This window comes from Megascapheus bottae, chromosome 15 (genome assembly GCF_031878675.1).
Source record: "Megascapheus bottae isolate mThoBot1 chromosome 15, mThoBot2.hap1, whole genome shotgun sequence".
NCBI classification, from domain to species: Eukaryota; Metazoa; Chordata; class Mammalia; order Rodentia; family Geomyidae; genus Megascapheus; species Megascapheus bottae.
This window is the reverse complement of record NC_143523.1, coordinates 28,099,687-28,126,913: the sequence shown is the minus strand read 5'-3', so window position 1 is coordinate 28,126,913 and position 27,227 is coordinate 28,099,687. Positions and strand designations below refer to the sequence as shown.

The 27,227-nt window shown below is 41.1% G+C and overlaps 1 protein-coding gene and 1 pseudogene across 10 annotated transcripts in view; one reads left to right on the top strand and one right to left on the bottom strand.

The window, feature by feature from the left end:
- Nucleotides 1–27,227, bottom strand: part of Cpeb3 (cytoplasmic polyadenylation element binding protein 3) — a 175,890-nt gene that overhangs the window by 132,202 nt on the left and 16,461 nt on the right. For 5 of the 10 annotated variants that reach the window (XM_090346258.1, XM_090346256.1, XM_090346263.1 and 2 more), the window contains exons 2-4: nucleotides 12,865–13,014; nucleotides 12,339–12,453; nucleotides 11,087–12,096 (exon numbers count right to left, since the gene is read on the bottom strand). In XM_090346258.1, the coding sequence (XP_090202384.1) occupies nucleotides 11,087–12,085 (999 nt within the window). In that variant the 5' untranslated portion in view covers nucleotides 12,086–12,096; nucleotides 12,339–12,453; nucleotides 12,865–13,014. Of the gene's footprint in view, nucleotides 1–11,086; nucleotides 12,097–12,338; nucleotides 12,454–12,864; nucleotides 13,015–14,832; nucleotides 14,943–27,227 lie in introns of those variants that run through there. The other 5 variants (XM_090346262.1, XM_090346259.1, XM_090346257.1 and 2 more) reach the window with 4 other exon arrangements.
- On the top strand, nucleotides 19,731–20,473 carry LOC150054072 (large ribosomal subunit protein eL31 pseudogene; annotated as a pseudogene).

Here is a 27,227-nt window from a genome sequence, read left to right as displayed (position 1 = left end):
ACACACACACACACACACACACACACAATAATGTAACATCCAAAAGCTAGAATACATGGACTATATGACTTTAACGTTTCGATGAAGGACTTGTTGGAGTTCTGTAATTAGCAAAAATGCTAGCCAGGTAAGGTGGCTCTCAGTTGTAATCCTAGCTACTCAGGAGGCTGAGATCTGAGCATCAAAGCCAGCCTCGCCACAAAAGGAACTGAGACTCTTATCTCCAATAAACCTCTAGAAAATGGGAAATGGGGCTTAGCTCAAGGGTAGGGTGGTAGCCTTGTTTCACAGAGCTCAGGGACAACGCCAAGGCCCAGGGGTAGGGTGGTAACCTTGAGCTGAAGAGTTAATGGACAGTGCCCAGGCGAAGTTCAAGCTCCATGACCCACCAAAAAAAAAAAGACTTGGATAGTCTACCTATTACACCAAATGCAAACACAAAAACAATCTCTCATCTTTTCCCCAGAATCTCATAAATTTTATTGGCCATATTAATCCTTCACATATCTAGACTAGATTTTTTTATGCCAGTCCCGGGGCTTGAACTTAGGGCCTGTATGTTATCACTAAGCCTCTTTGAGTTCAAGACTAGCTTTCTACTACTTGAACCACAATGCCACTTCCTCTAAGTTATATTTCTCTGGTCCAAAAATGTAAAAAAAAAAAAAAAAAGGAGGGGAGGGGAAGTGGGTATGTGGTTTAGTGGTAGAGTGCTTGCCTATAATGCACTAAGCCCTACATTTGATTCCTCAGTACCACTTTAACAGAAAAAAACTGGAAATGCACTGTGACTCAAGTAGAGTGCTAGCTTTAAGAAAAAAAGAAAAAAACCTCAGAGACAGTGTCCAGGCCTTGAGTTCAAGCTCTAGGACAGACCAAAAAAAAAGTAAAGAAAAGTTTCCAACAGGTTGTACGAGAGGTACTTATGGGTATATTTACCTCTGCCTCCTACAATTGCTACTTATCTGAAAGCAAAGAACTAGGACTCCCAGAAGATTACATTATCAGATCTTTATCCTTCCAAATTATCTCCATCCTTAATCACAAACTCCACTATATCTTTTGAGATAGAAAACCTTCTATATCACTGCTTTCCAGTCTCACAAGCTACAAAGGATGATGACTCAATGGAGTTTTTCTAATCTGTTCTCTGTCAATATTTTCTTTTCTTTTTTTTTGTGATGGTTATGGAGGTTGAACTTGGGACCTGGGAATAGTCCTTGAGCTTTTTTTGCTCAAAGTTGGTGCTCTGTCACTTGAGCCACAACTCTACCTCCAGTGGTTAAGAATCTCACCGACTTTCTTGCCCCAAATTGTTTCAAACTGTGTTCCTTTTAAGTACAAGTATTATGGGCATGAGCCATTGGTGCTAAGCCTAAATCAACCTCTGAAATCAAAGAATTTTCTCCTCAATTTCTCTAAGTGTTTTTACCAGAGGTATCCTGATCCTTACTCTAGTCATTTCTATTATTAATGACTTGGGAAGTAAGGAACAAATTACATCACAAAATAGATACATGAATGCCAAAAGAATACACTGATCAACAATGAAGAGGACTAAGCCAGGCTTGCCACAGGGTTTTATATCAAAGCACAAACCCTTCTTACGGGGTCAGAGGTGTGGCCAAAAGGTTGAGGGCATATTTAGCATGTACAAGGTCCTGGTTTCAATATTAACCACCGCCACCACCATCACAAAAAAGTGGTGGGGGGGAGAGGGAAAGAGGGAAGAAACCCAAAGAATTTCAAACCTCTAAATATAGTCTCAGCTCAGAAACTAGAGGGCATCCACAAAGGTTGAAATTATAGGTAATCCTTTGCATTTTTCAAATTGTAGATGTTCTTTATGACATTTCATATATTCATCTGTTTCCATATTTTATATCATACAGCAGTAGAATCTGACTCAAAAAATGTTAAATGTAGGGGCTGGGAGTATAGCCTAGTGTTAGAGTGTTAGCCTAGCATGCACAAAGCCGTAGGTATGATTCCTAGTACCATATATACAGAAAAGGCCAGAAATGGCTCTGTGGCTCAAGTGGCAGAGTGCAAAAAGTGTTCAAGGAGAGAGCCCAGGCCCTGAGTTTAAGACCTAGGACTGGCAAAAAAAAAAGTTAATTATACACGTGAAACTCTTAACAACTTAATATTTTCATTCATTTAATGAAGATGTACTGATTCAGGTACTTCTAGGAACTGCTTTATTTGATAGTCCTAATCATGCAATTAGCTGTACTGGTTGAGTTACATAAAGGTTACTTTTCTTACAATACTGACAACTGGTCCTAAGGCTCCATGTATGCTAGGCAAGGGTTCTACCATTTAAGCCATACTAAAGCCCCATGGAAGTTCACTTGTTCTCCTGTATTACAATCTTGGCTTTAAAATAAGTTTGAATGCTTGAAGAATAGCACTAGACACAGTGAGCTTGGCACAGTGTGCTCACACCTGTAACCCTAGCTACTTAGGAGGCTGAGATCTGAGTGAGGATCGTAGCTCAAAGCCAAAAAACACCAGAAAACTAGAAGTGTCGCTGTGGCTCAAGTGGAAGAGCACTTACCTTGAAATGACGAGATCACGGCTAGCACCCAGGCCCAGAGTTCAAGCCCCACAACCAACAAAGCAAGCAAGCAAGCTATTTGACTGGGTAATAGTCATTTACAAATAAAATCAACATACACTGTTTTCTTCTGTTTGTGTATATTGATTCTATAACCACTTTATGATAGATCTCTTCCTTGAGATCTGCCAACAGGGATTTATAGCATAGTATTTGCAATTTCTGAGAATTAAGTAATTGCACTACTGGTGAGAGAAAAGTGGGCTTTATTCCAAGATGCTGTTACTATAACATTTCAATTCACTAATACTTTGCTATTTCTAGTTAGAATACAAATATGAGAACAGTTTCACATTAGTAAGTTTATATGCCCAACACCTGAGCATGTGAAAACTGTGGAAGAACTAAATTATAACAAAAATAGGACTCTGAACCCTCACAGAAAAGCTACTCACAAACTTACAGGCACCAGCTGTGAAAAATTCTTGCAAGCCACTGCTACAAGCACGAATGCCTCCCCAGGAAATCCCTCTTTTAAATCTCATTACATTACCTCAACTCTCAAGTTCCAAGTCTGGGGCTATATTCTAAATTCTATCTCTGTTGGCCACACTGATACCTGCAAAGAGCTGGGCACAGCCTCCTGGGAAGTGGTATTAAGCAGCTTCAAATTAGAACCTTGGTATAAGAATCAACACTTGCAGCAGTCAGCAAAAAGAAGTTAATTAAGCATTTCTCTTTATCAGATCAAGGAAAACATACTTGGATTGGTGAGTATGCCACAAAGAGAAGAATGTAGTCACAAATCTACACCATCTGGGGACATAAATCTGTATTTCCTATGCTTCCAGAGCATAGCATAGCTCTCTAAAAGAAACAGTCACCTAGTGTACAAAGGCCTTTCAGTGTTTTTCCATCCTGTTGGACTCATCTTCTAGTCCCTTTCCACTTCCAGATGTCACTAGCTAGCATTTAACTTCCAACTATTGAATTATCAGTATTTCTCTTAAATTCTTAATAATTACAACAGTTAGGCAGGCATCAAAGTATTCATGTAACAGCATCAAATTTTCATGTCCTTTCTGATATCCTCTCATAAAGGACACTACAAAATAAACTCTGTCTCTCCATTTCTGAAAACACAGAATCACTGGATCAGTGATTTCTCCCTGATCCCTGTGATGGAGCTAATTCTTTCACTAGTATTGTCCCCATTTCCAGCTTCATGCGTCATCCACTGTGGTATGCTTCCGCAGTAATTCTGTATAAAATCCTCTTTCCTCAGTAAAAAATCCACAAAGCTTAACCAAACTTTTCATATTGCAATTAAACAAAGCAAAATCACTCACATGAACAATGATAACCAGTTCCAACACCTTAGGCAATCCTTCAAAGACAATGAAATAAGCTAACCAAAGCTGTGTTAAGTAGAAAATTGCCTTTGTCGTTTGTCAAAGGATAAACGTCTTAAAAAATTCAGAAGGCGGGGCTAGGAATGTGGCTTAGTGGTACAGTGCTTGCATGTGTGAAGCTCTGGGTTCAATTCCTCAGTACCACATAAACAGAAAAAGCCAGAAGTGGCACAGTGGCTCAAGTGGTAGAGGGTTATCCTTGAGCAAAAGAAGCTCAAGAACAAGCCAGCCACTGGTGGCTCACGCCTGTAATCCTAGCTACTCAGGAGGCTGAAGATCACGGTTCAAAGCCAGCCCAGGCACTAAAGACTGTGAGACTTTTATCCCCAATTAACCACTAGAAAACCAAAGTGGTGCTGTGGCTCAAGTGGTAGAGCACTCGTCTTGAACTAAAGAGCTAAGGGACAGGGTTCCAGGTCCCAGAATTCAAGCCCCACGACCAACAGAAAAAAAAAAAAAAAAAAAGAAAGCAAATCTCTATATCAACTCATGAAAATTTTATGTACATAGTTAAAATTATTAGCCTGTTTTTGGTAGAATAAAAACTTAATGTTTCTTCGGCAGGGAGTTTGGCTTGGTGGTAGAGTGCTTGCCTAGCATGCACAAAGAGCTGGCTTCGATTCTTTGGTACCACATACACAGAAAAAAGGTGGAAGTGGTGCTTGGCTTAAGTGGTAGCACTCTAGCCTTGAGAAAGCTCAAGGACAGTGTTCAGCCCTGAGCCCAAGCCCAGGACTGGCCAAAAAAAAAAAAAAAAACCCACTAATGTTTTTTTAAGAAACTCCTCTTTTAAAGAAAGTGTGACAATGTGGTTTTTCTGGCATTCACATCAACCATGTCATAATAACTCTAGAAACAATCTGTGGGGTGTTGTGGATCTTGGAGGATCTTCCATTAGAACAGTACTTAAGAAACCACATAAACAAGAGTTTTAGATCTAGGTCATACTCTCCTTATTAAAAAACAAGCCTAAGTTAGTTACATATATATTGCTTTTTGAAAAAAAAATGTTTTAAAAGGAGCATAAACTAGTTAAGAAATACTAATGTTCCTTAAAATTTTAGGATGTATGGGCATATTTGGCTTTTGTTGTTATTTTTATCAGAGACCAGGACTCAAATTTGGTATCTGATACTTGCTCACTGTCTGGAACTCTACCACCAGAGCCCGGTCCAGGTTGCTAATCTTTGTTAGGCTTCAACTCAGGGCCTAGGCACTCTCCCTGATCCCTTTTGCTCAAGGCTAGTATGCTGCCATTTTGAGCCACAGTACCACTTCCAGTTTTCTGGTAGTTAATTGGAGATATCTCACAGACTTTCCTGCTTTGAATCATGATCCTCAAACCTCAGCCTCCTGAGTACTAGAATTACATGTACGAGTGAGCCACCAGTATCCTGCTCCAACCTTTGTGTTTTGTTTTTGGCATTTTATTTTTGGTGTGTGTGTGTGTGTGTTTGGTAAATGCACACTGAATATGCAGGGAACCGAGGATCTCCACTCACATAAAGCAAGCATTCTACTACTCAACTGCATTTCTTTTTTTTTTCTTTGTTGGTAATGGGGCTTGGACTCTGGGCCTGGGTGCTGTCCCTGAGCTCTTCAGCTCAAAGCTACCACCCTACCCCTGAGCCATAGCACCACTTTCAGTTTTCTAGTGGTTAACTGGAGATAAGAGTCTCATGGACTTTAGTGCCTGGGCTGGCTTTGAACCACGATCTTCAGATCTGAGCCTCCTGAGTAGCTAGGATAACAGGAGTGAGCAACCAAGTTCAGCTCCTTACTTTCATTTTTAGCTCTGTACCTTCAGGTAAGAAATGTCTTCCTATTAATGACAATCTAGTATAGCAAAGTTAACGCTAACATAAACAGGCCAAAAAATCCTTATAATGCTTTTAGTTCTGTTTTTTTGTTTTTGTTTTTTAAGATTCTGGGGTTTGAACTAAGGACTTCATACTTGCTATAACTGATTTTTAACTTGGGGATGGAGCAAAGAGGGGGAGATAAAGGTAGAGATGCAGGCTCAAAGGGTAGAGTGGCAGCCTTGAGCTGAAGATTTTAGGGACAGTGCCCAGGCCCAGAGTTCAAGCCCTACGAATGACCCAAAAAAAAAAAAAAAAAAGATAGAGATGCAGATAAAAATTAAGAAATAATTTTGATTTTTACTTTAAAATGTAGCAATTAAAAATACATATATTTCCACACACTTGTAATCCTAGATAATCAGGCGGCTGAGATCTGAAGATCATGGTTCAAAAGCCAATCTGGGCAGGAAAAGTTCATGAGACTCTCACCTCCAATTAACTATCAGAAAACTGGAAATGGCACTGTGGCTAAAGTGGTAGACCACTAGCCATGAGCAAAAGAAGTTAGGACAGCATCTAGGTCCCCCTGAGTTCAAGACTCACTACCAGGGATGAGAATGTGGCTTAGTGGTAGAATGACTAACATGTATTAAGCTTTGGGTTCAGTACCACAAATAGAAAAAGCCAGAGGACTGGGAGTTTGGCCTAGTGGTTAAAGTGCTTGCCTAGCATGCATGAAGACCCAGGTTCGATTCCTTGGTACCACATATAGAAAAAAGCTGGAAGTGGTGCTGAGGCTCAAGTGGTAGAGCTCTAACCTTGAGAAAGTCCAAGGACAGTGCTCAGGCCCTGAGCTCAAGCCCAGGACTGGCAAAAACAAAAAAAACAAATAACAAGAAAAAGCCAGAAGTAGTCCTGTGGCTCAAGTGGTAGAGTGCTAGCCTTAAGCAAAAAGAAGCTCAGGGACAGTGTCCATGCCCCAGCACTTCAAAAAAAAAAAAAATCCACAAAGTAACAAGAAAAAAAAGTGTACTATAGAAGCAGCGGCATATGCATTGTAACTGCATTTTTTTTTTTTTTTTTTTTTTGCTTTTTGATATGTCTGTGGGGTACCGAGGAATTGAACCCGGTTCTTTGTGCATGCTAGGCAAGCACTCTACCACTAGGCCAAACTCCCGGCCCCTGTAACTGCATTTTTCTTCCTCCATTTCTATTAATTAAAAAAAAAAAACACGATTTTCATGGTCTCTCACATAAGATCAAGTACAGAGTCAGTCTCTTCTCCAACACTGTTAACTGATGTCCTAGAAACAGCACAATCAAGGTATAAGAGGCACCAGCTTGGAGGCAGAGTCTAGGTTTCAAATCCCAATTTTGCAATCACCAGTTGTATAATCTGTGTTAGGTGCATGCCAGTACTGGGGCTTGAGTTCTTCCTTAGTGTATCATGTAAAGCATAGCTTCATTTTGACTGGTTATAGAGATAATCTTCTCAAATTTGTCTGCCTACACTGGCTTCGGATTGCAACCCTTAGATCTCAGCCTCCTGAATAGCTAAGATTACAGGTATGAGCTACCAGAGCCCAACTACTAGCAGTTTCGTAAGCAAATGTAAACATGCTGATGTTGAATTTCTTTGTCAATAAAATGAAGTGAATAGCTCCATACCTCAAAGGAGTGGCAATAAGGAACTTCACATGAAATATTTAACACTGGGCCTCCACTACAGGTTAATAACAATCACTGAATTGCCTCTTAATTTAGGAGTACCATAGACTATGATTCTGAGTTTTATCAGACAAAAAAAAATAAGACAAATGATACAACTCTTTTGTGTGTGTATGTAGCAGTACTAGGGCTTGAACTCAAGGTTGGGTGCTGTCCCTTTATATTCTACAACTTGTGCCACAAATCCTCTTCCAACATTTTTAATGGTTAACAGAAGTTCACAGAACTTTCTGCTCAGGCTGGCTTAAAACAGTACCCTCAGATGTCAGCCTCCTGAGCAGCTAGGCTAACAGACAGATGGCGGTTCTTCTGGTTCAGTATTGCTTCAAAAAAGAAAATCCTGCTGGGCACCAGTGGCTCACACCTATAATCCTAGCTTCTCAGGAGGTTGAGATCTGAAGATTGCGGTTCAAAGTCAGCCTAGGAATCGAAATCCATGAGTCTCAAGTCCAATTAACCACCAGAAAACCAGAAGTGGCCTTGTGGCTCAACATAGCAGTAGCCTTCAGCTGAAGAGCTTAGGGACAACAACCAGGTCCAGAGTTCAAGCCCCATGACCAACAAAAAAAGAAAAAAGAAAAAAAATCCTAACGATCTATTTTAAGAAATAGTGCATGAAATTCTTCCTGAAGCCAAATATTGTTCAATTTTCAATACAATCTCTCCTCCTTTGACCATTTTTGACCAATTCCAATCCAGTGTGTTTGGCTCATAGTAGCATCATTGGTAAATGGTTTGTTGAAAAACAACTAGCAAGTCCCATACTAGTCAGTATCAGGAATAGTGAAACTTTGTGGATTTGTTGTTTTTCCAATTCTTTCTTCAGAAATAATTTTTAAGAACCTGTTTGTAGGAAGTGGAAGGCCCCAAGTTCAAACCCCAGTACTGCCACTGAAAAATAAGTAGAGCCTGGCATGGTGGCTCACACCTGTAATTCTAGCTACTCAGGAGGCTGAGATCTGAGGATTGGATGTTCAAAGCCAGTCTCCACACTGAAGACCTTGAGAGTCTTATCTCCAATTAATCTCTAGAAAAGGGGAAGTGGGGCTATAGCTCAAAGGGTAGGTAGTAGCCTTGAGCTTTAGAGCTAAGGGACCAATGTCCAGGCCCAGAGATAGGGCAGTAGCCTTGAGCTGAGGAGCTCAGGGGACAACACCCAGGCCGAGAGTTCAAGCCCCATGACCCACAATAAATAAAGGGTTATATTCAATAGCAGGACATAGTGATTCATACCTGTAGTCCCAGACACTGGATTACTTGAGCCTAAGAACCAAGACTTGCCTAGGTAATATTTCAAAGATAAAAAGAAAACTGGTTTGGCTGGGAGTCTGGCCTAGTGACAGGGTGCTTGCCTAGCATGCATGAAAACCTAGGTTCAATTCCTCAATACCACATACATAGAAAAAGCTAGAAGTGGTGCTGTGGCTCAAGTGATAGAGCTCTAGCCTTGAGGAAAGCCCAAGGATAGTGCTCTGAGTTCAAGTTCCAGGACTGACAAAGAAAAAAAAAGAAACACCTAGTTTGAATTATTAGGTGGGGCAATCATAGGTACTAGATCTATACTATCAACTACTAAACCTAAAATTTCCTGCAAGAATTTCGGTTAATATCTAAGGGGGCGCAGCACAGGGGAACTGTTAAAAACAGAGGGCCTAAATGAACTGTGTAACTTATGCGTAGGGACAAGAGGGGGAAAATGAAAGAAGGGGTATCACTGTCTAAGAAGTACTGTACTCATAACCTGACTTACAAAATTGTAACGTCTCTTATAACTCAATGATAATTAAAAAAAAAAAAGAACAAGAGGGCCTATCCATTTAATACAGGTCCTTGGAACATCTTTCTTCCAATTTTCATCTACCACACCTAGTCCCATCTTGCAGTATCTCTCATCTTATTAAAATTAACAAACATTAGAATAACAAATATAGTTTAGTATTAAAATCTTCCATTTCTGAAAGATGCCTGAGAAAATGGTTAAGACCCATCAAAGATTCTGTTATAAAGTTAAGGTTCAGTGTTCTTCCTTGAGCTTTCAAAAATAAAGGTCCTTGCTCTAGCCTTGAGTCATGTTCTCAGTAGTCTTGGCTTTTCCTTCATGGGACCAAGGGATCGTGGGATCCTTCATGGACAGGACTCGCCCTCAAGTAACAGAAATGTAAGGAGAGACCAAATGGAGGCTCCAATTTATCTCCATCAAATTGTCACTTCTGCCATCTTACAACAGTACTCAGTGAGATCTTGTTCTTAAAGAGAGAGAGAGAGAGAGGGAGGGAAAGGGAGGGAGAAGGGGGCGAGAGGAAGTCTCACTTAGGTAGCTTAGATTCCCCACTAAACTCAAAAACCTTCAGTCCCAGCCTTAGTGTTTCCATGAAAGACATGCTCTGCCACACCCTGTTTGGCTTTCTTTTTAACAGAGCCTAGAAGCTTACAGACAAATCAATTCATCAGTGAAGAAGTGTTTGTCCTAGAGTAAAAGCCTCCAGTGAACACGAACACCTTCACTACCCCTTTTCTGATCCAAGATACCCAGGACACAGCTAACTGCTGTAATTGTGGACTGGAGCAGAAAGCAAAAACAGAAATAAGGCCACTAGCCATTCAGTCTTTTTGTCTGGAGCACTTCCTGGATTTTTCATTGGCATTTAATACCAAGACACAAGACTCATTTTTCATTAAAGATGCAAGACTTTCACTTTGCCCAGTTTCAAATGGTGTAATTGATCTGCACTGCCTTCTTAAATAACCCAACTGGTGAAGGACACTGCAGCTTTAAATATTTCAGGGCTAGCTAGCAAATAGACTCCATTGCAATATGGCTCTGAAGGTCGTGTCCTATTGTCTGTTTCCTTTGGGGGGGAAAATCTAAAACCTTCTTTTAGGTAACATGGGAATCGCCCCCAGAATTTCCACTCTTCCATCTCAGTCCCTTGGAGTTCTGGGTGTTTATTGGAACCTAACACTCATAATTTTCCCAGCAGGGGCAATATGCTGATTGTTATTAATGATTCCAGCACCTTCATGAGACACCAACACATGTGTTCACATTAGTTTAATTGAGCATATGCAACTATTTGAAATAGCACCACTCAAGGGCTGTTAACCTCTTTAAGAGTAAAGCCTGGGTGGTTTGGGTGTGGATAGCTTTCAGGCGGCACCCTAAGCTTAGGATTGCATAACCTGAAATGTGTGGCTACTTAAAATGATAGGAATCTCAGCCTACTCATCCTGGGACTATGCCGGCACCTTGCCATACACTTGCAGCTTTGTCAAATAAGATCAAAATGAGAAATGCTAAGCAGCAATGAAAAATAAAATAAAAGAAAGCCTTTTCCTACCAAACAGGCACATAAATACAGTTCCCCAAGCAGGCACAAGCTCCCTTCCAACACCCCCCCCCCCCCAGTGGATTGGAACAGCCCCCAGTGAACAGTTGGCTTTTTTTTTTTTTGAACAGTTGGCTTTTGAGGGAACTAGATACTGTTGCTCTTTGAAATAAAAACGAAGGAACGATTAAAAAGATGGAAATAAGGGAGAAGAAGCCAGAAAGGAGGAAGGTGTGTGCAGGTGCACCGGGGCATTACCTGAAATGGCAACAGATTGTTACCATTATCGGTCCGGAAAGCGTTATCCTCCATCCAGGACTTGGAGGTGAGCGGGGCCGCACGAGGGAACTTGGGGGGCGCGATCACATTGCTGGAGAAGGGCTTTTTGAGCGGCGAGATGGGGTTAAGCGGGGAGGGTACCCCCACGCCCACGCCCACGCCCACACCCACCGCCCGGCGAGGGTCCCGGCCCGCCTGCAGGCCGCCCCACGGGTTGGACGGAGCGCTCCAGGCGGCATTCACGCTTTGGTGCGTGCTCCAGCTGGAAGAGGCGGACGAGGCCGCGGCGGCGGCGGCGGCGGCAGCGGCAGCGGCCGAAGACGAGGACGGTTTGCTGGTCATGATGGGCTGGTGGCCGTAGGCGGCGGCCGCGGCGGCGGCGCTCCTCTGCGCGTAGGGCGCCTGGCTGGGGCTGGCGGGCGACCGGCGCTGCGGCGGGGGCTGTGCCTGGGGCGGCTGCGCCGGCTGCGGCCCCGGCGGCGGTGGCGGCTGCTGGTGGTGCTGGGTCTGCGCCAGGCCGATCTGCGGGGAGAAGGTGCCTCCGAAGACTGGGTTGACGTGGTGCGGGAAGTTCTGGAAGAGCATGGTCCCGTTGACGGGGGTGATCCCCTGGAAGAAGCTGTCCTCCACCGCGTTCGTCGTGCCCGTGGACCAGGTGCTGCCGAAGGACGGAGACAGAGACGCGCCCGGGGCCGCGGGCTCCTGGGGCGGCGGCGGCTGTTGAGGGGGCTGATGGAAACTCAAGCCCGGCAGGAGCGGGGACTCCATCTGCATCTTGTCCGGGCCGTTGGGAGCCGGTGGGGCCGCGGCGGGGCTCAGGACCGGCACTGCGCTACTGTCCTCCGGCTTGGGGGTCTCTGAGGAGAGGGGCGTGGACGGGGCTTCGGCTGCGCTGGGCTCGGGCTGGGGCTGCTGCTGCTGCCGCTGTTGTTGCTGGGGCTGGGTTTTGCTTTTGTCCATCAGTAAATCATCCTGCATGGTTTGCGCAGCTGAAACGGGAAGAAAAAGAGAGAGAGAGAGAGGGAGGGAGAGAGAGAAGCGTTGTTGTCAATGTGATCATTAATGGCCCTCACTGAGAGGGCGGGTGTTTTACTTGCGAAAATCCAGAGCCACCGCCACTAGCCAATTGCAATGCAAATCCATAATCTCCCATTAGAACAGGTCCGGCTGGAGGAGTGGGAGGAGGGGGGCTCGAGCCTGGCCTCTAAAAATACAGTGAGAGCGTCTTCACCCTTTCTGACGTCTCGGCTCCTTCCTCTGTGTGAGTGAGAGGGGTGCTTATAAGATAGAAAGACAGCAATTTCGCCACGTCTCTTTTCCCTTCACCGGAACTCAGCGCGTCCACCCTGCAATGAGAAACTGATTCTGGTTCCTGTTTTTTCCCAAGCACCACCCTCCCCCCAGTTATTTGCATACGTCAATAAATACTGCTGCGTCCTTCAGCAAGGTTAAAAAGACACCATTCACGACCCTTTCTTCCCCCTTCCCCAGTTCAGGCACTTAAAAAAAAAAAAAGGAAAAGAAAAACAAGCAGCTGACTTATCCCTCTTGATTAGCAAACTGCCTTCTTGCCTAGGATAATTGTTTCATTTAGCTGCAGAGAACCACGAGGGAGGAAATCTTTGGCATTTGAAGGACTCAGCTGCACAATCATCCTCTGGCCTTTCAGTAGCGGCAGCTACTCCATTTTGTCAGGAGACATTTTAATTTAAAAAAAAAAAAACGCCTTTTTTTTTTTTATAAAGGTGAAAACCTACTGAAACGTTTGGAAGTGCTTGCTTCTCGTTATTCTTAAGGTTTATGGTTTTTCTGCTTATTCTCCAATGTTCTTGTCTCCCAATACTGCCGCACAAGAGATTTCTTGGCTTCTCAGTGCTTCGGGTCTCTACGGGAGCCTGAGAATTTCTCTGCAGAGTAGAGAAATGCTTACGGTTGGATTTGAGGTCAGAGAGAAAGAGAAAGGAGGGAGGCTGTGAGATGGGGTGGGGGCGGGGCTTAATAATGCATCTGAGATTTAAGTAGACAGTCAAGATAATTCTGGGGTTGCCAGATTTTCGTTTTTGAATCCTCCTGCTGCTGTCTTGGTCACAAGACTTGGGCAAATTTAGAATCCATTCTTTTATCACTAGCATTAACAGCGAAAGAGTATGGTTGACGACCCTGAATTACCATATGCTAGCAAAAGTGTTAAAAATAGAGTACAAAGTCCCAAATTCTCATACATTGTAATTATAGTGCATTGCCATCTCTGCTTCATTTAGCCATATAAGGAGTGCATGGTATTTTCCATTTCACATAGAAAGGCTAAATTCACCTCTGTCATACAGCCTGTTTTCCTATTCAAAGATGAAAATAGTAATCACTCAAAATCAGATTTTTATACATGTAGTTATCACCAAGTTAGCCAGTCTCTTAGAACATGTTAGTTGCTTTGAATATATGGCTATTATAAAGGCCTGTGTCCCTGAAAACAAATATTTTGAAATGTTAAAGGAGCATATGACCAAACATGTAATTATTTTTAGATGATGATTCAGTACAATTGCAACCAAGTTATTAATATATTTAATAGTTAATTAACTCGTGTACTAGAAAAGCACCTTTCTCAGGTTATTTATGAAAGGGCATCCAGGTATGTTCTGCCTTTGGACCTGCTTATGATAACTGTTGTAAAATGGAGATAGTAGTGTTATTAACTATTAAACAAAAGATGTCAGACCAAGAAACTGGATTAAAGGTAATTCCATTTGATTAAAAACTGGTATTAAAATGCTTAACAGATATTTTCCATTTTAAGATTTCATATAAAAAATTAATGTGCTCAAATGCTACACAATCACCATACTCTACTCACACCCCTGCATCTCCCTTCCACTGGTGTGAGGGGGGAAACCAACCAATAAAATATACATCAGGAATTAGCAGCTACTGCCACTAAAACCTGCTTAGATTACCTTTATGTATGTTTCTATGTTCCCTGATCTAAAAAAAATGGCTTTGATCTGTATTGTAAAATACAACACAAGGAGATAAGTGAACTTGGGATTAAGAGAGCACAGAGTTCTATCACTGCCAAAAAAAGATTGTCATAGAGAAATTTTCATAGTTGGTTTAAATGGTGCTGCAGTAAAGCATTGTAATTCTAAAATTTGACTTGCTTCCAGTGAGCTAGAATTCTCTTTATAATAGACATCATGGCTGAAAATGCATTTGATTATAATTTTAGTATCACCCAGCTTTGTCTTGCTCCTTGTTAATGCAGTTAGTTTAAACTACATGTTCTTGGTGAAAAAATTAATTCTGTACTATGGGAGGGGAAAATCCCTTAAAAGTAAGCTCTTCTCAGAATATTTTATAATGGCTGCAACTAATATTCATTGAATTTTTAAAATTTTATAACAACATTCATTTCTGTTCTCAGTACATCTTAGATACAAATTTCACTTTCTGCATAAAATTCACTTTGTCAAGGTCAAGAGCCACCTTTAGTAATTAAGATCTTTTAAACAAAAGGTAAGCCATGATTAAGACAAAATTTCTAAAGTTAATAAGCCTTATCTCTCAATAACAGCCAGTACTATTTGATTGAGTTGAAGGTTTTTGGCTTATTTGCAGCAAAGTCTGAGAAATAGATATCGCCTCCCCTCCCCCCACCGAACACACAATAGATCGTCTTTTACATGCACTAATCCAATTTTAAGTAACAAATTCACAGTAACAGTTACCTTTGAATGTCCAGTTTTTAAGGATCGACAAAAATTTAAAGTGTACAGTATTTATTTTCTTCTTTCAGGTTGATTATGTGACCGCTCTGGCAAAAGCACTTTGACAACTGTAAGATGAGAGGGCATGCGCAAACAGGGAACTGTGGGGGCTGAAGTCCTCTACAAGGTACTCTGCCCACTTGAGCACGTTCAGCTGGGAAAGGAGGAAAGCTCACAAATACAGATTGCTAGGGAAAGAGGTTGTGCCCAGATTACATTAGATCCTCATAACCAACCTAAATCAGGAGTGGTTGAAATGAAAAGGAGGAAAAACAAACAGGTTTGTCAACTTCATTTAGGAAACCAGGTTAAAAAAGAAACTAGATTGTAGGACAGAATGAATGTACCCAGCAGAGCTACCTTAAATGGTATTACAATAGCGATGGCTGAGTAGTAGTAAGCAAAGGGAACCCCACTGAAAGAGACTGGGATGAGGGAGAGTGATCTAGGGAGTGGGGACTACTGGGGAATTAAAAATCTGACCTTACTTTTAAAAAATGTAGAATGAAAAATAGTTTAATATTAAATGATACTATCTATAGAGGTCAGATAAAAATAGGTTTTAATCAAATTTTTGACATTTTAATCCACCAAAATTTATTTGTGTTTGAATTTTCAGTGGAGGAGTCAATCACTTTAAGATTCTGCTTAATACTCTGACTCAATTCATCATATTTTTACTAGTCAACATGAAAGTATCTTGTATAATTTATACAATGCTTAATCAAATAAAATTCAATTATTTCATACTAAAATAATATTTGGTGAAATATTAATATGTTTAGTGTTTAACTGCATTTGACAGTGCCTTCTTTGTTCAAGACAAAAAGCACATGCAGCTTCTATTTCAAAAAATATTTTTGGTGTATGACTTTTCATATTTTAATTTCATGATTCCAAGTCTGTAATCTAATAACATTAACCTCAACTATCACATATAGTTTCTGAGCACAATAGCTCAAGAGCCAGTTTGCTCACATAAGCAGAAGATAATATTCCTTGTGGGATCTAGTACGGTGCCATTCACTCAGAGGGTTCAGGGTAAATGACAGTTGATGACTATGCTTATTGAACTTGGAACTGAAAATGTAAAGCATCATTTAAAACTGTCTTAATTTTCTATCTCCTTTCCTTACCAATTAGAACCGAAATGTTATCATGGAACACAAATCTGCAGCATCTATTAGTCTTTGTTTCTAGCTATTTCTGAGGGGGGAAAAAAAAAGAAAGAGCTATATATGCTGCCTCATCCCTTTATTCCCAACATCAAAAGACTGAAAGTATAAGAAACATAGGTTTGAGGCCAGTCTCAGGTACATAGTAGACCCCACACTGATGTCTCATGCCTGTAATTATAAGTACTTGATAGGCTCAGATCTAAGGATTGAGGGTCAGGCAGCTGTTGCATGCTGGCTCATGCCTTTAATCCTAGCCTATCAGGAGGCTGAGATCTGAGGATTGAGGTTCAAAGCCAGCCCAGGCACTAAAGACTGTGAGGCTCTAATCTCCAATTAATCACTAGAAAAGGGGAAGAGGGGCTGTGGCTCAAAAGGTAGGGTAGTAACCTTGAGCTGAAGAGTACAGGGACAATGCCCAGGCCCAAGGGTAGGGCAGTACCTTTGAGGTGAATTGTTCAGGGACAGCACCCAGGCCCAGAGTTCAAGTCCCATGACCCACAAAAAAAAAAAAAAAAAAAAAGCACAGGCAGAAAAGTCTATAAGACTCTTCAATAACCAGCAAAAAGGTGGAAATGGAAGTGTGGTAGAGTGTCAGCCTTGAACAAAAACGGCAAATGAGACCCTGAATTCAAAACCCCACTAACAGAACACGTACACACATACACAAATTAAAAGCAGCAGCAGAAATAGAGGAGAATCAGGGATGGGACTGTAGCACAACGGTAGAATGAATGTTTCCCTAATGTTTACAAAGCCCTGAGTTTGGTCACTAGCCCAGGGGGAAAAGAAAGAAATAAGAGGAGAGTAAAAGGGAGGGGAAAAAAGAGTAAGTACTCTGAATTATTCTGCCAAAAAAGCTCTGTGTAAAATAAATGTTTGCTTATTTCTTCTCTACTTTTGTCTTATATTTTTTCTCTCTCTTTCTCTTCATCCATCTCCCTCTCTCCCACCATTCCCCTTTTTCTTCCTTCTTCTCTTCCTCAAGCAAGATTCATTTCTGCCAAGGAATTATACTCAACATTGTGCAAGGATCAATTTCAGTTAACCTTATTACCAACAACACTGCTAACCTACCAAACTTCTACTACATTTTCAGTACCGTAAGGGAGGGGGGAACTTCATAAAATCCTACAGCTATAAGAAAGAGATTATTTAAATTATTTGAAATTAGCATGTCAAAATCGGTTTAAAAATTTTAACTGACTTTAGTTTGCTTGAAATGGTTTATTTGAACACATATTAATCCACCTGACCCCAAGTTCAGGTCTACTAATCATTCCCATAATGGGAAAGATAAACTTTGATCCTTACCCTTTGTAAATGTTAATTAGCATGCTGATACTTAATATTTTTTTGTATTTGAAAATAAATTAGTTCTCCTTTCTTAAAATGAGCACTCAAATCTAAAAAGAAAAGGACTCAAAAAGGACAAAGTCTCTACTGAAAAATACTGTTTTTATTTTTTGTTTATTTTGGTTTTGTTTGCTTATTTTTCTGTCAGTTTTGGGGCCTTAACTCAGGACCTGGGCCCTGTCTCTGAGGTTTCAGCTCAAGGCTAGTGCTCTACCACTTGAGCCACACTTCTACTTCTGGCTGTTTGGTAGTTAATTGGAAATAAGAGTCTCAAAGACTTTCCTGCCCAAACTGTCTTTGAACAATGATCCTCACATCTCAGTAGCCTGAGTAGATAGGATTACAGGAATGAGCCACCAGCACCCAAATAAAAAACTTTAATTCACCAAAAAGGAGGTACTTTCTTAATTTTGCTTTCAGGTTACAGAGCATAACTGTAAACCTCTTTTAAATATCATTAAAGGCTATAAAAATAGTTTTCAGAATTAACTCGCTGAAATACACATAAGTCTAATATATCTTTTGGGCTTCCTTCCTTTTTCTCTCCCTACTTACATCCTAGCATAATGTTTTTAAGTCTGCACAGTTTGTGCCTGCTCCATATATTCCAATATATATATATATAGTTTTGTTGCAAGTCCGAGGGCTTGAACTCAGGTCAGGCCCTGGGCACTGTCCCTAATCTTCTTTTGCTGGAAGCGAGTGCTCTACAACTTGAGCCACAGTGTTATTTCTGCCTTTTTCTATTTATGTGGTACTGAAAAATCAAGCCCAGGGCTTCATGCATGCTAGGCAAGGACTCTACCATTAAGCCACATTCCCAGCCCTAGTTTTGTTTTTCCAAAGCAAAAGAAAACTACTGGAATTATAGACAAAGTACTGGAATTATAGACATTTGCAAACATTCTTAGCTCCATACATGCTTGCTGAATAAATGGTTAAACATGAACAAAGGATGATTTCTTTTCATTGTCTAAAATAGTCAAGGTTTGAGTATTAAATTATACTTCATATAGAAGGGTGACTAATCTGTCCAACACTAGTGGCTCACTTCTGTAATCCTAGCTACTCAGGAGGCTGAGATTTGAACATCAAGATTCAAAGTCAACCTAGGCAGGAAAGGCTGTGAGACTCAAATCTCCAATTAACCACCACAAAGCAGAAATGGAGCTGAGGCCCAAGTGGTAGAATGCTAGCCTTGGGTAAAAAGCTCAGAGACAGCACTCCAAGTCCTAAATTCAAGGACACACACCACACACCACACATACACACACACTCCAGAAATAAAAGTGTGGCTCAAGTGATACAGAGCTAGACTTGAAGGGAAAAGCCAACAAAGTCAGAAGGGAGTTCAAGCCTCAGTACCAGCTTAGAAAAACAAAAGAAAGAATTGAGGGAGGGAGAAAAGGAGCAAGAACGTATAATATTAAGGTTTCTGGTAAAAATTAACAAATTCTTTAAGAAAAATTATAACATGGAACTGGAGGCATGACTAATGAGTGCTAGCATGAGTAGTAAAAGCTCAGGGCACAAGCCTAAGGCCCTGAGTTGTAGCCCCACTAGCAGCACACATGTACACACAAAAGGTTTCAACACTTTCTATTTCCACCAGGGATGAGCTTGTAAATATGAAAACAATGAATGGTTAAGAACAAAGGATAAGGTAATACCTGTTCTGATGATAACTAAACAATGTAGAGAAAGCTCTACTCTTCTGACCTGCCAAGTAAGAGTAAGTTCCTTTCAGCATCCTAATATACTTAATATTTCATCATTCCTCATTGTCATTCTTTATCATGTGTCATACTGCCACATGACAATGAAACAAGGATAATCAAGTTACACTTATTGCTCACTTTTTTGTTTTGTTTTGTTGTTTTGGTTGGTCATGGGACTTGAACTCAGGGCCTGGGCTCTGCCCCTGAGCTCTTTTGCTCAAGGATAGCACTCTTCCACTTTGACCCAGCACCACTTCTGGCTTTCTGGTAGCTAATTGAGGTGTCTCACAGACTGTCCTGATAGGTCTGGCTTCAAACCACAATCCTCAGATCTCACCCTCTTGAGTAGCTAAGTTTATAGGTGTGAGCCTGGAGCACCCAGCTTTATTGTTTATGTTCATTAGCTGGAGATTCCTCTCCAATTATGATATGTGTATATATATATATATGTCATAGGAGAAGATAAATAGCATTTATCCATTTCAGTTGTAATTAATTTTAAAGACCAATGTGTGTGTGTGTTTCATGTCTGTGTTCATTTTTCAAATATTTTTTTTCAGTGTTGGGCCTTGTGCATACTTGTACTCTACCACTGAGGGGTGTAGTCCTTGTAATTATTTTAATTCTCAAAAATGTTCAATATAGCTTTCAACTTGGGCCTAGCAGAATGGCTCCCGCAAAGAAGGGTGTTGAGAAGAAGGGCTGTTGTGCCATCAATGAGGTGGTGACCAGAGAATATAACACCAACATTCACAAGTGCATCCATGGGGTGGATTTTAAGAAGCATGCTCCTTGTTCACTCAAAGAAATTCAGAAGTTTGCCATGAAGATGGGGGACACCTGATGTGTGCATTGACACCAGGCTCCTCAAAGCTGTCTGGGCCAAAGGAATAAGGAATGACCACTATCAGATCCATGTGTGGTTATCCAGAAAGCTCAATGAGGATGAAGACTCACCAAACTAGCTCTATACTCTGGTAACCTACATTTCTATTACCACATTTAAAATCTATAGACAGCCAGGCGCCATGGCTCACGCCTGCCATCCTAGCTACTCAGGAGGCTGAGATCTGAGGATCGTGGTTCAAAGCCAGCCTGGGCACTAAAGTCCTTGAGACTGTTATCTCCAGTCAGAAAATCAGAAGTGGCGCTGTTGCTCCATGGGTAGGGCAGTAGCCTTGAGCCCAGGGGAAAAGCCCAGGCCCAGAGTTCAGGTCTCACAACCAACCAAAAAAACAAAACAAAACTACAGTCAATGTGGATGAGAGCCAATCAGTGTCAAATAAAACTATAAAATTGCTTTATGTTCAGGGATTCCTTCTCTTGTTAATGTATCTCCCTAACACACTTTAAAAAAAAAAAAGTTAAGTATAGCCAAGAGTTCTCCTAGCTAGTCAGTCCTGTAATCCTAGCTACTTAGAGGTAGAGATTAGAGGAATAACAGTTTAGAGACCAGCCTGGACATAAGAATTCATGACAGTCCATCACAACTAATGGCCGGGTGCAGTGATAGTGGTTATCATCCCAGCAACAAAGGGAAGGACAAATAGAGGGATAATAGTCCAAATCAACCTAGGCATGAAGTGAGACTCTACATCAAATATTACCAACACCAAAATGTACTGGCAGAGTGACTTAAGTATCAGAACACTTGTTTAACAAGCATGAAATCCTAAATTCAAGTACCAGTACTGCCCAAAGTTACTAAGTCAGGTACTGATGGCTGATGCATGTAATCCTAGCTATTCAGCAGGCTCAGATCTGAGAATCACAGTTTGAAGCCAGACTGAATCTTCAACTGACTATATCAAAAGGCTTTAAGTAGAGTTGTGGCTCAAATGGTAGAGGCACTAGTCTTGAGCAATAAAGCTTAGGGAAAACACATAGATCCTGAGTTCAAGCCCCAGAACTGGCACACACACACACAATATATATAATAATCATAATACCCAAGAAGGCAGATTTTTTTTTTTGCCAGTCCTAGGGCTTGAACTCAGGGTCTGAGCACTGTCTTTAGACTTTCTCAAGGCTAGAGCTCTACTACTTGAGCCACAGCGCCATTTGGGGCTTTTTTTAATGTATGTAGTACTGAGGAATTAAACCCAGATCTTTGTGCATGCTAGGCAAGCACTAGGCCAAACTCCTGGCCCAGGATGATATATAATATATATATATATATATATACACACACACACACACACATTTTTTTGTGTGTGGGTCATGGGGCTTGAACTTGTCCTGGGCATTGTCCCTGAGCTCTTGAGCTCAAGGCTACCACCCTACCCTTGAGTCCCACTTCCCGTTTTCTAGATGTTAAGTGGAGATAAAAATCTCAGGTCCTTTTGTGTCCTGGCTGGCTTTGAAGCTTGATCCTCAGATCTCAGCCTCCTGAGTAGCTAGGATTACAGGCATGAACCACCGCGCGCACAGCTGATTGTAGATATTTTTATATACAGTTATCACAGACCAAAAATCTGTGAAAATGCTAGGTGTATAGCTCAGTGGTAGAACATTTGTCTAGTATAAGCAAGGCTCTAGATTGGCTCCTTTGCCCCACTATCAAAGATATTTATAATCTTATACCACCATCTAAATTTTTAGTCATTAAAAGTGCTATTTTTAGGTTTTATCCAATGCAAGCTGACTCCCTCTAACTGCAATGTGCTCTCCTGTACATCATCTATATATTTATATCTATATCTATTTATATACAGTCTATGTACCATAGGGTCTTGCTACGTAGTCAACATTGGCCTGGAACACTTCAAACTCCAACCTCAGCCTCCTGAGTGCTAGGTCATGGTAAGCTAGTTGTAAGAACCCTGCAAACACTGCAAAATGGTTGTACAAAACAGTTCAGCTTTATATATGGGTCATTTCTTCTCCAATGATATATATATATATGTATATATACATATGTGATATTATATATAATTATATATATATATATATCCACATGTTCTTTCATGAGATTTCAGAGGCATAACCCCTACTTTGGTTATGTTGTAAATTATTCTTCAAATCTCCTGACAGTTTTCACCATTTCATTTTAAATGCTGTTCAAAAGTTGTCCTCACAAAACTGGAGCCAAGAGGCCCCTCTCAAGGAGCAGGTTTTAGAGGGATTATCAGCTTTCATTTTCAGCTTATATTCTCAAAGAGATAGTTGTGACTTTGAGCATTTTCCCAAGAGCTCTCAACTGTCTGCTGGACACTTCCAAGTGCAAGTTTCATCCATCATTCATCATGATCTACTGGATAAGAACAAACACTTAGGCTAGTATTCACAGGACTCTCCCACCTAATCTCAACTATGTTTTCAGATAGCACTATCACTAGTTCACCAAGAAAACTAGTTTACTCATAATCCTGAACCCTACCCTATTCTGAACCCTATGCAAAATACTTCTTAAAGTACTGTTTATGCCAGTCTTTTCTGTCTTCAGATCTCAGCTCAAACATCAGCTCCTAACAATAGCAACTATTTATACCACATAGGTATTGCTTTTTATTTCTATTTACCTTTTCTGTTACAACTATGTTAACTCCTCAACTAACTTTAAGCTTCTTGAGGACAGGCACTACAATTTGTTTTTAGTTCTTTAGAATTCCGTGAAGGGCTAGACACTGGTGGCTTAGGCCTGAAATCCCAGCTGTTCAGGAGACTGAGATCTGAGGATTATGGTTCAAAGCCAGCCAGGGCAGGAAAGTCTGTGAGACTCTAGTTAACTACCAGAAAACTAGAAATAGAGCTGTGGCTCAAAATGGTAGAGTACTAGCCTTGAAAAAGAAGAGCTCAGTGACAGCACCTAGGCACTTAGATCAAGTCCCAATACCAACAAAAAGAAAATAGAAAAAAAAGAATCTAGTGAAGGAAATCTTGCCTCCAACTTAGTAACAGTATCAGCTAACATTTACAAAGCATACAACGTATGCTGGATATACTGCTACATCCTTTTTCTTTCTTTCTTTCTTTCTTTTTTTTTATCAGTCCTGGGGCTTGGACTCAGGGCCTAAGTACTGTGGACATTCCTCAAGGCTAGCACTCTACCACTTAAGCTACAGCACCACTTCTGGCTTTTTCTGTGTATGTGGTACTGAGGAATCGAACCCAGCTCTTTGTGCATACTAGGCAAGCACTCTACCACCAAGCCACACGCCTGACCCCCTTTTCTTAAGGCAAATACTGTTATTGTCCCTAATAGCAAATGACAAAATAGAAACATAATGAAAAAGGTTTTTAAAAAAATGAGTGTCAGAACTTGTGCCTAATTTCAGATTTCACTCCAGAGTTGTCTTTTGGTTGGTCTTCTCCTATTTGATCCAAATGATCCTAGCACCAGTTTGGGCTTCAATGGTGTGGAAAGAGGGTTCATTGTTTAACAACTCCTCTGTCTCCCATTCATGCAAAGCTTTTCATTTTTTTTGTTTTTGATAGTACTGGGATTTGAACTTCAGAGCCTTGTGCTTTTTAGGCTGGCATTCTACTACCTGAGCCATACTTCCAGCCCTGCTTTTTCCTGGTTGTTTTGGAGGTGACATCTAACAAATTGTTCTGTCAGCTCTGGCTTCAAACTGATATCTTCCAGATATCAGCCTCTTCAGTATCAACAATTATAGGCTAGAACCCTATGCATCTAACTAACACAAAGCTTTTATGTAATGACCTTTGCTTAAAAAACAGAGATAAGCTTTAACTAAAGAATTCCAGATTCTACCAATAGGCAAGATTCGTTCTGACTCGAGCAAGTTCTAAAATCAGCTGACTGTCTTCATGAAGATGACTCATCAAAACTGATTTTAGTCTTCAAAGATGTAGAATGCAAGACTAGTCTAAGATTGAAGTAATAGAGGAAACCTGCCTGCTATAGCATGCAGCAATTAACAGATTCTGCACAGGCAAAAGAATCATAGGAATCATTACAACATGAGGAAAGGCAAGGTCATTGTGTAGATGCAGACCCAGACACACCCTGTATTTTAAAACAGTGTTCTTGCAATATCAATTCACAGAGGGAAAGAGATTTCCCTCAAGCTCCTTCTCTTCAATTACTCACTTGATTTTTTTTTTTTTTTTTTTTTTTTGCCAGTCCTGGGCTTGAGCTCAGGGCCTGAGTCCTGTCCTTGGATTTTCTCAAGGCTAGAGCTCTACCACTTGAGCCTCAGTACCACTTCCGGCTTTTTGCTATGTATGTGGTACCGAGGAATCGAACCCGGGTCTTCGTGCATGCCAGGCAAGCACTTTAACCACTAGGCCAAACTCCCGGCCTACTCACTTGATTTTAACAGCCTGTGCAGGGAAGGGATTGTACAGAATCCTCACCTTGAGTAGTAGAGACTGAAATCCAGACCATTTCTTTTTTTTTTTTTTTTTTTTTTGGTGGGTGGGTCATGGGCTTGACCTTGGCTTCTGCACTGTCCCTGAGCTCTTCAGTTCAAGGCCACTGCCCTACCCGAAGGCCTGGGCATTGTCCCTGAGCTCTTCAGCTCAAGGCTATCACCCTACCCTTGAGCCGCAGCCCATTTTCTAGAGGTTAATTGGAGATAAGAGTGTCAGGTCCTTTTGTGCCCAGGCTGGCTTTGAACCTTGTTCCTCAGATCTCAGCCTCCTGAATAGCTAGGATTGCGCCCTGCCAATCCAGCCCATTTCTCCTCACCAACCTCAAAACCTTATTGTAGAACTGCATTTGCCTAAAGGGGCTATTTTTACAAAATTCCACAAAACAAATTGTGAACAGCTGGAGAGACAACCTAAAGGATGATAGTTGGCAGTTCCCAACAGTGGGAAACCTGGCTCAGAGATGTTATAAGACACAGTTCATAAGGAATGTATCTACAGCCAGGGTGTAGCTCTGTGGAAGAGAAGTTCTCTAGCATATGCAAGGCCCAGTGTTCAATCTCCAGCCTGGGAGTAGGAAAGCCTGGGAGTCTAGAAATAGATAGACTAGATTAGATTGGAATTCAACTCTTCCAGCTCACTAATTAGAATGCCTTTTAAAGTACTTTATAAGTCACCAACGATTCAATTCAATATGAACAATGTAAGTCTACTAAGAGGTTGTCTGCCTTAGGCCCTTGCTCTAATTAGCTAAACCAAAATCCAAAAGTGTTTTAAGTTTTGATCTGGTTTTGACATAGTGATACTATGAAGTCATAGTTGTTTTTTTGCTTGAGGAATTCAGAAGAAAATAAGTATATATAGCTACTGTCCCAAAAAATAGATCTCCTACCACTTTGGGTTAAACAAATTAGAACATCTAACTACTTGGCTGGGAGTTTCCCCTACTGGTAGATTGCTTCCCTAGCATGTACAAAGACCCGGGTTTGATTCCTTGGTATCACATACATAGAAAAAAACCAGAGGTGCCAAGCGCAGTGGTTTACACTTGTAATCCTAGCTACTCAGGAGGCTGAAATCTGAGGATCTTGGTTCAAAGCCAGCCTGGGCACTAAAAGACCAATTAACCACTTAACTTATCTGCAATTAAGAACTCACAGACAGCGCCTAGGCCCAGAGTTCAAGCTCCACAACAGACAAAAAAAAAAAAAAAAAAAAAAAGCCAGAAGCGGTGCTGTGGCTTAAATGGTAGAGCTCTAGCCTTGAGAAAGCCAAGGATTGTGCTCAGGTCATGAGCACTGTTCAAGGACTGGCAGAAGAGAAGAGAACAGAAGAGAACAGAAGAGGAAAAGAGAGAGAAAGAAAGAAAAAAGAAAGAAAAGAAAGGAAGGAAGGAAGGAAAAAAGAAAGAAAGAAAGAATCTATGTAGTATTAGTACTACCAGGTATTAGTTGCTTGGTGCTATCAGCTATAACAAATATTCAGGAGCAGTGACACATCCATGCATTTTCATCTACAAGAGAAGCTGAATTTTGCTTGGGCCCAGGAACTTGAGACTAGTTTGGGCAACATAGCAAGATCTGAAAGAAAAAGTTATTGAGGGCCGGGAGTTTAGCCTAATGCTACAGTGCTTGCCTAGCATGCACAAGGACCCAAGTTCGATTCCTTGGTATCACATACATAGAAAAAAGCTGGAAGTGGTGCTGTGGCTCAAATAATAGAGCTCTAGCCTTGAGAAAGCCCAAGGACAATGCTTAGGCCCTGAGTTCATGGCCCAGGACTGGCAGAAAGAAAAAAAAAAGAAAAGTTATTGAATTTACACTACTTGCTATGGATGGCAAGTGATGAGTAATTTCATGTAACCTTAAGAGTGCTATACCTTCAGCATTCACATTTTACAGATGAAGACACAAAGGCCAAAGTAACTTTCCCTAGTTATACTATTGTGAAGTAAAGGATCCAGAATTCAAACCTAAGCATTTAGAGTTGGAGATTCATAGTTTCTCAGTCTGTTTCCTCTAGAATAAAATGGAGACAATATTAACAACTGCCCCTCCTCACTTAGTACAAAAGTCTAAATTCAGGAACTCATGCTTGCTCAGCCTGACTTTTTGCTGGTTATTTTGGATATGAGGTCTAGTGGACTGTCCTGCCTAGGCTGGCTTTGAACAATGATCACAGGATTACAGGCATGAACCACTGGTGCCCAGGAACAGCTGCTCTATCTAAATAACCAGAATTATATCAGTATGTATGAAAGCATTTTAATAAAGTCTAAAGCAATAAAGGTCAATGCATGAAATCCAAAGTTAATATTGATAGGCATTTGGGCAACCTGGAAATTGTACGCTCACATATAGATTCTTCATCTCTTTTCCACTAACTTTCATCAAATAAGCTGTGTAAAGCTAATGTTTCTTCTTAAAGGACTAGATTTATTATTCTGTCTCTTCTTAGATCTTGCTTCCAGTTTATGAAAGCAGAATTTGTAGGAGGGAGGTTTTAAATATGCACTACAGAGTGCATATTTTTGGGGGGAGGGGGGTATGGGGCTTGAACTCTGAGCCTGGGTGCTGTCCAGCTCAAGGCTACCACCAGACCCCTTGATCCTCAGCCCCACTTCCCGTTTTCTAGAGGCTAATTGGAGATAAGAGTCAAAAGTTCTTTAGTGTCCAGGCTGGCTTTGAACTGTGATCCTCAGATCTCAGCCTCCAGAGTAGCTAACTAGATTACAGGCTTGCAGTTTTTTTTTTTTTTTTCCCAGTCCTAG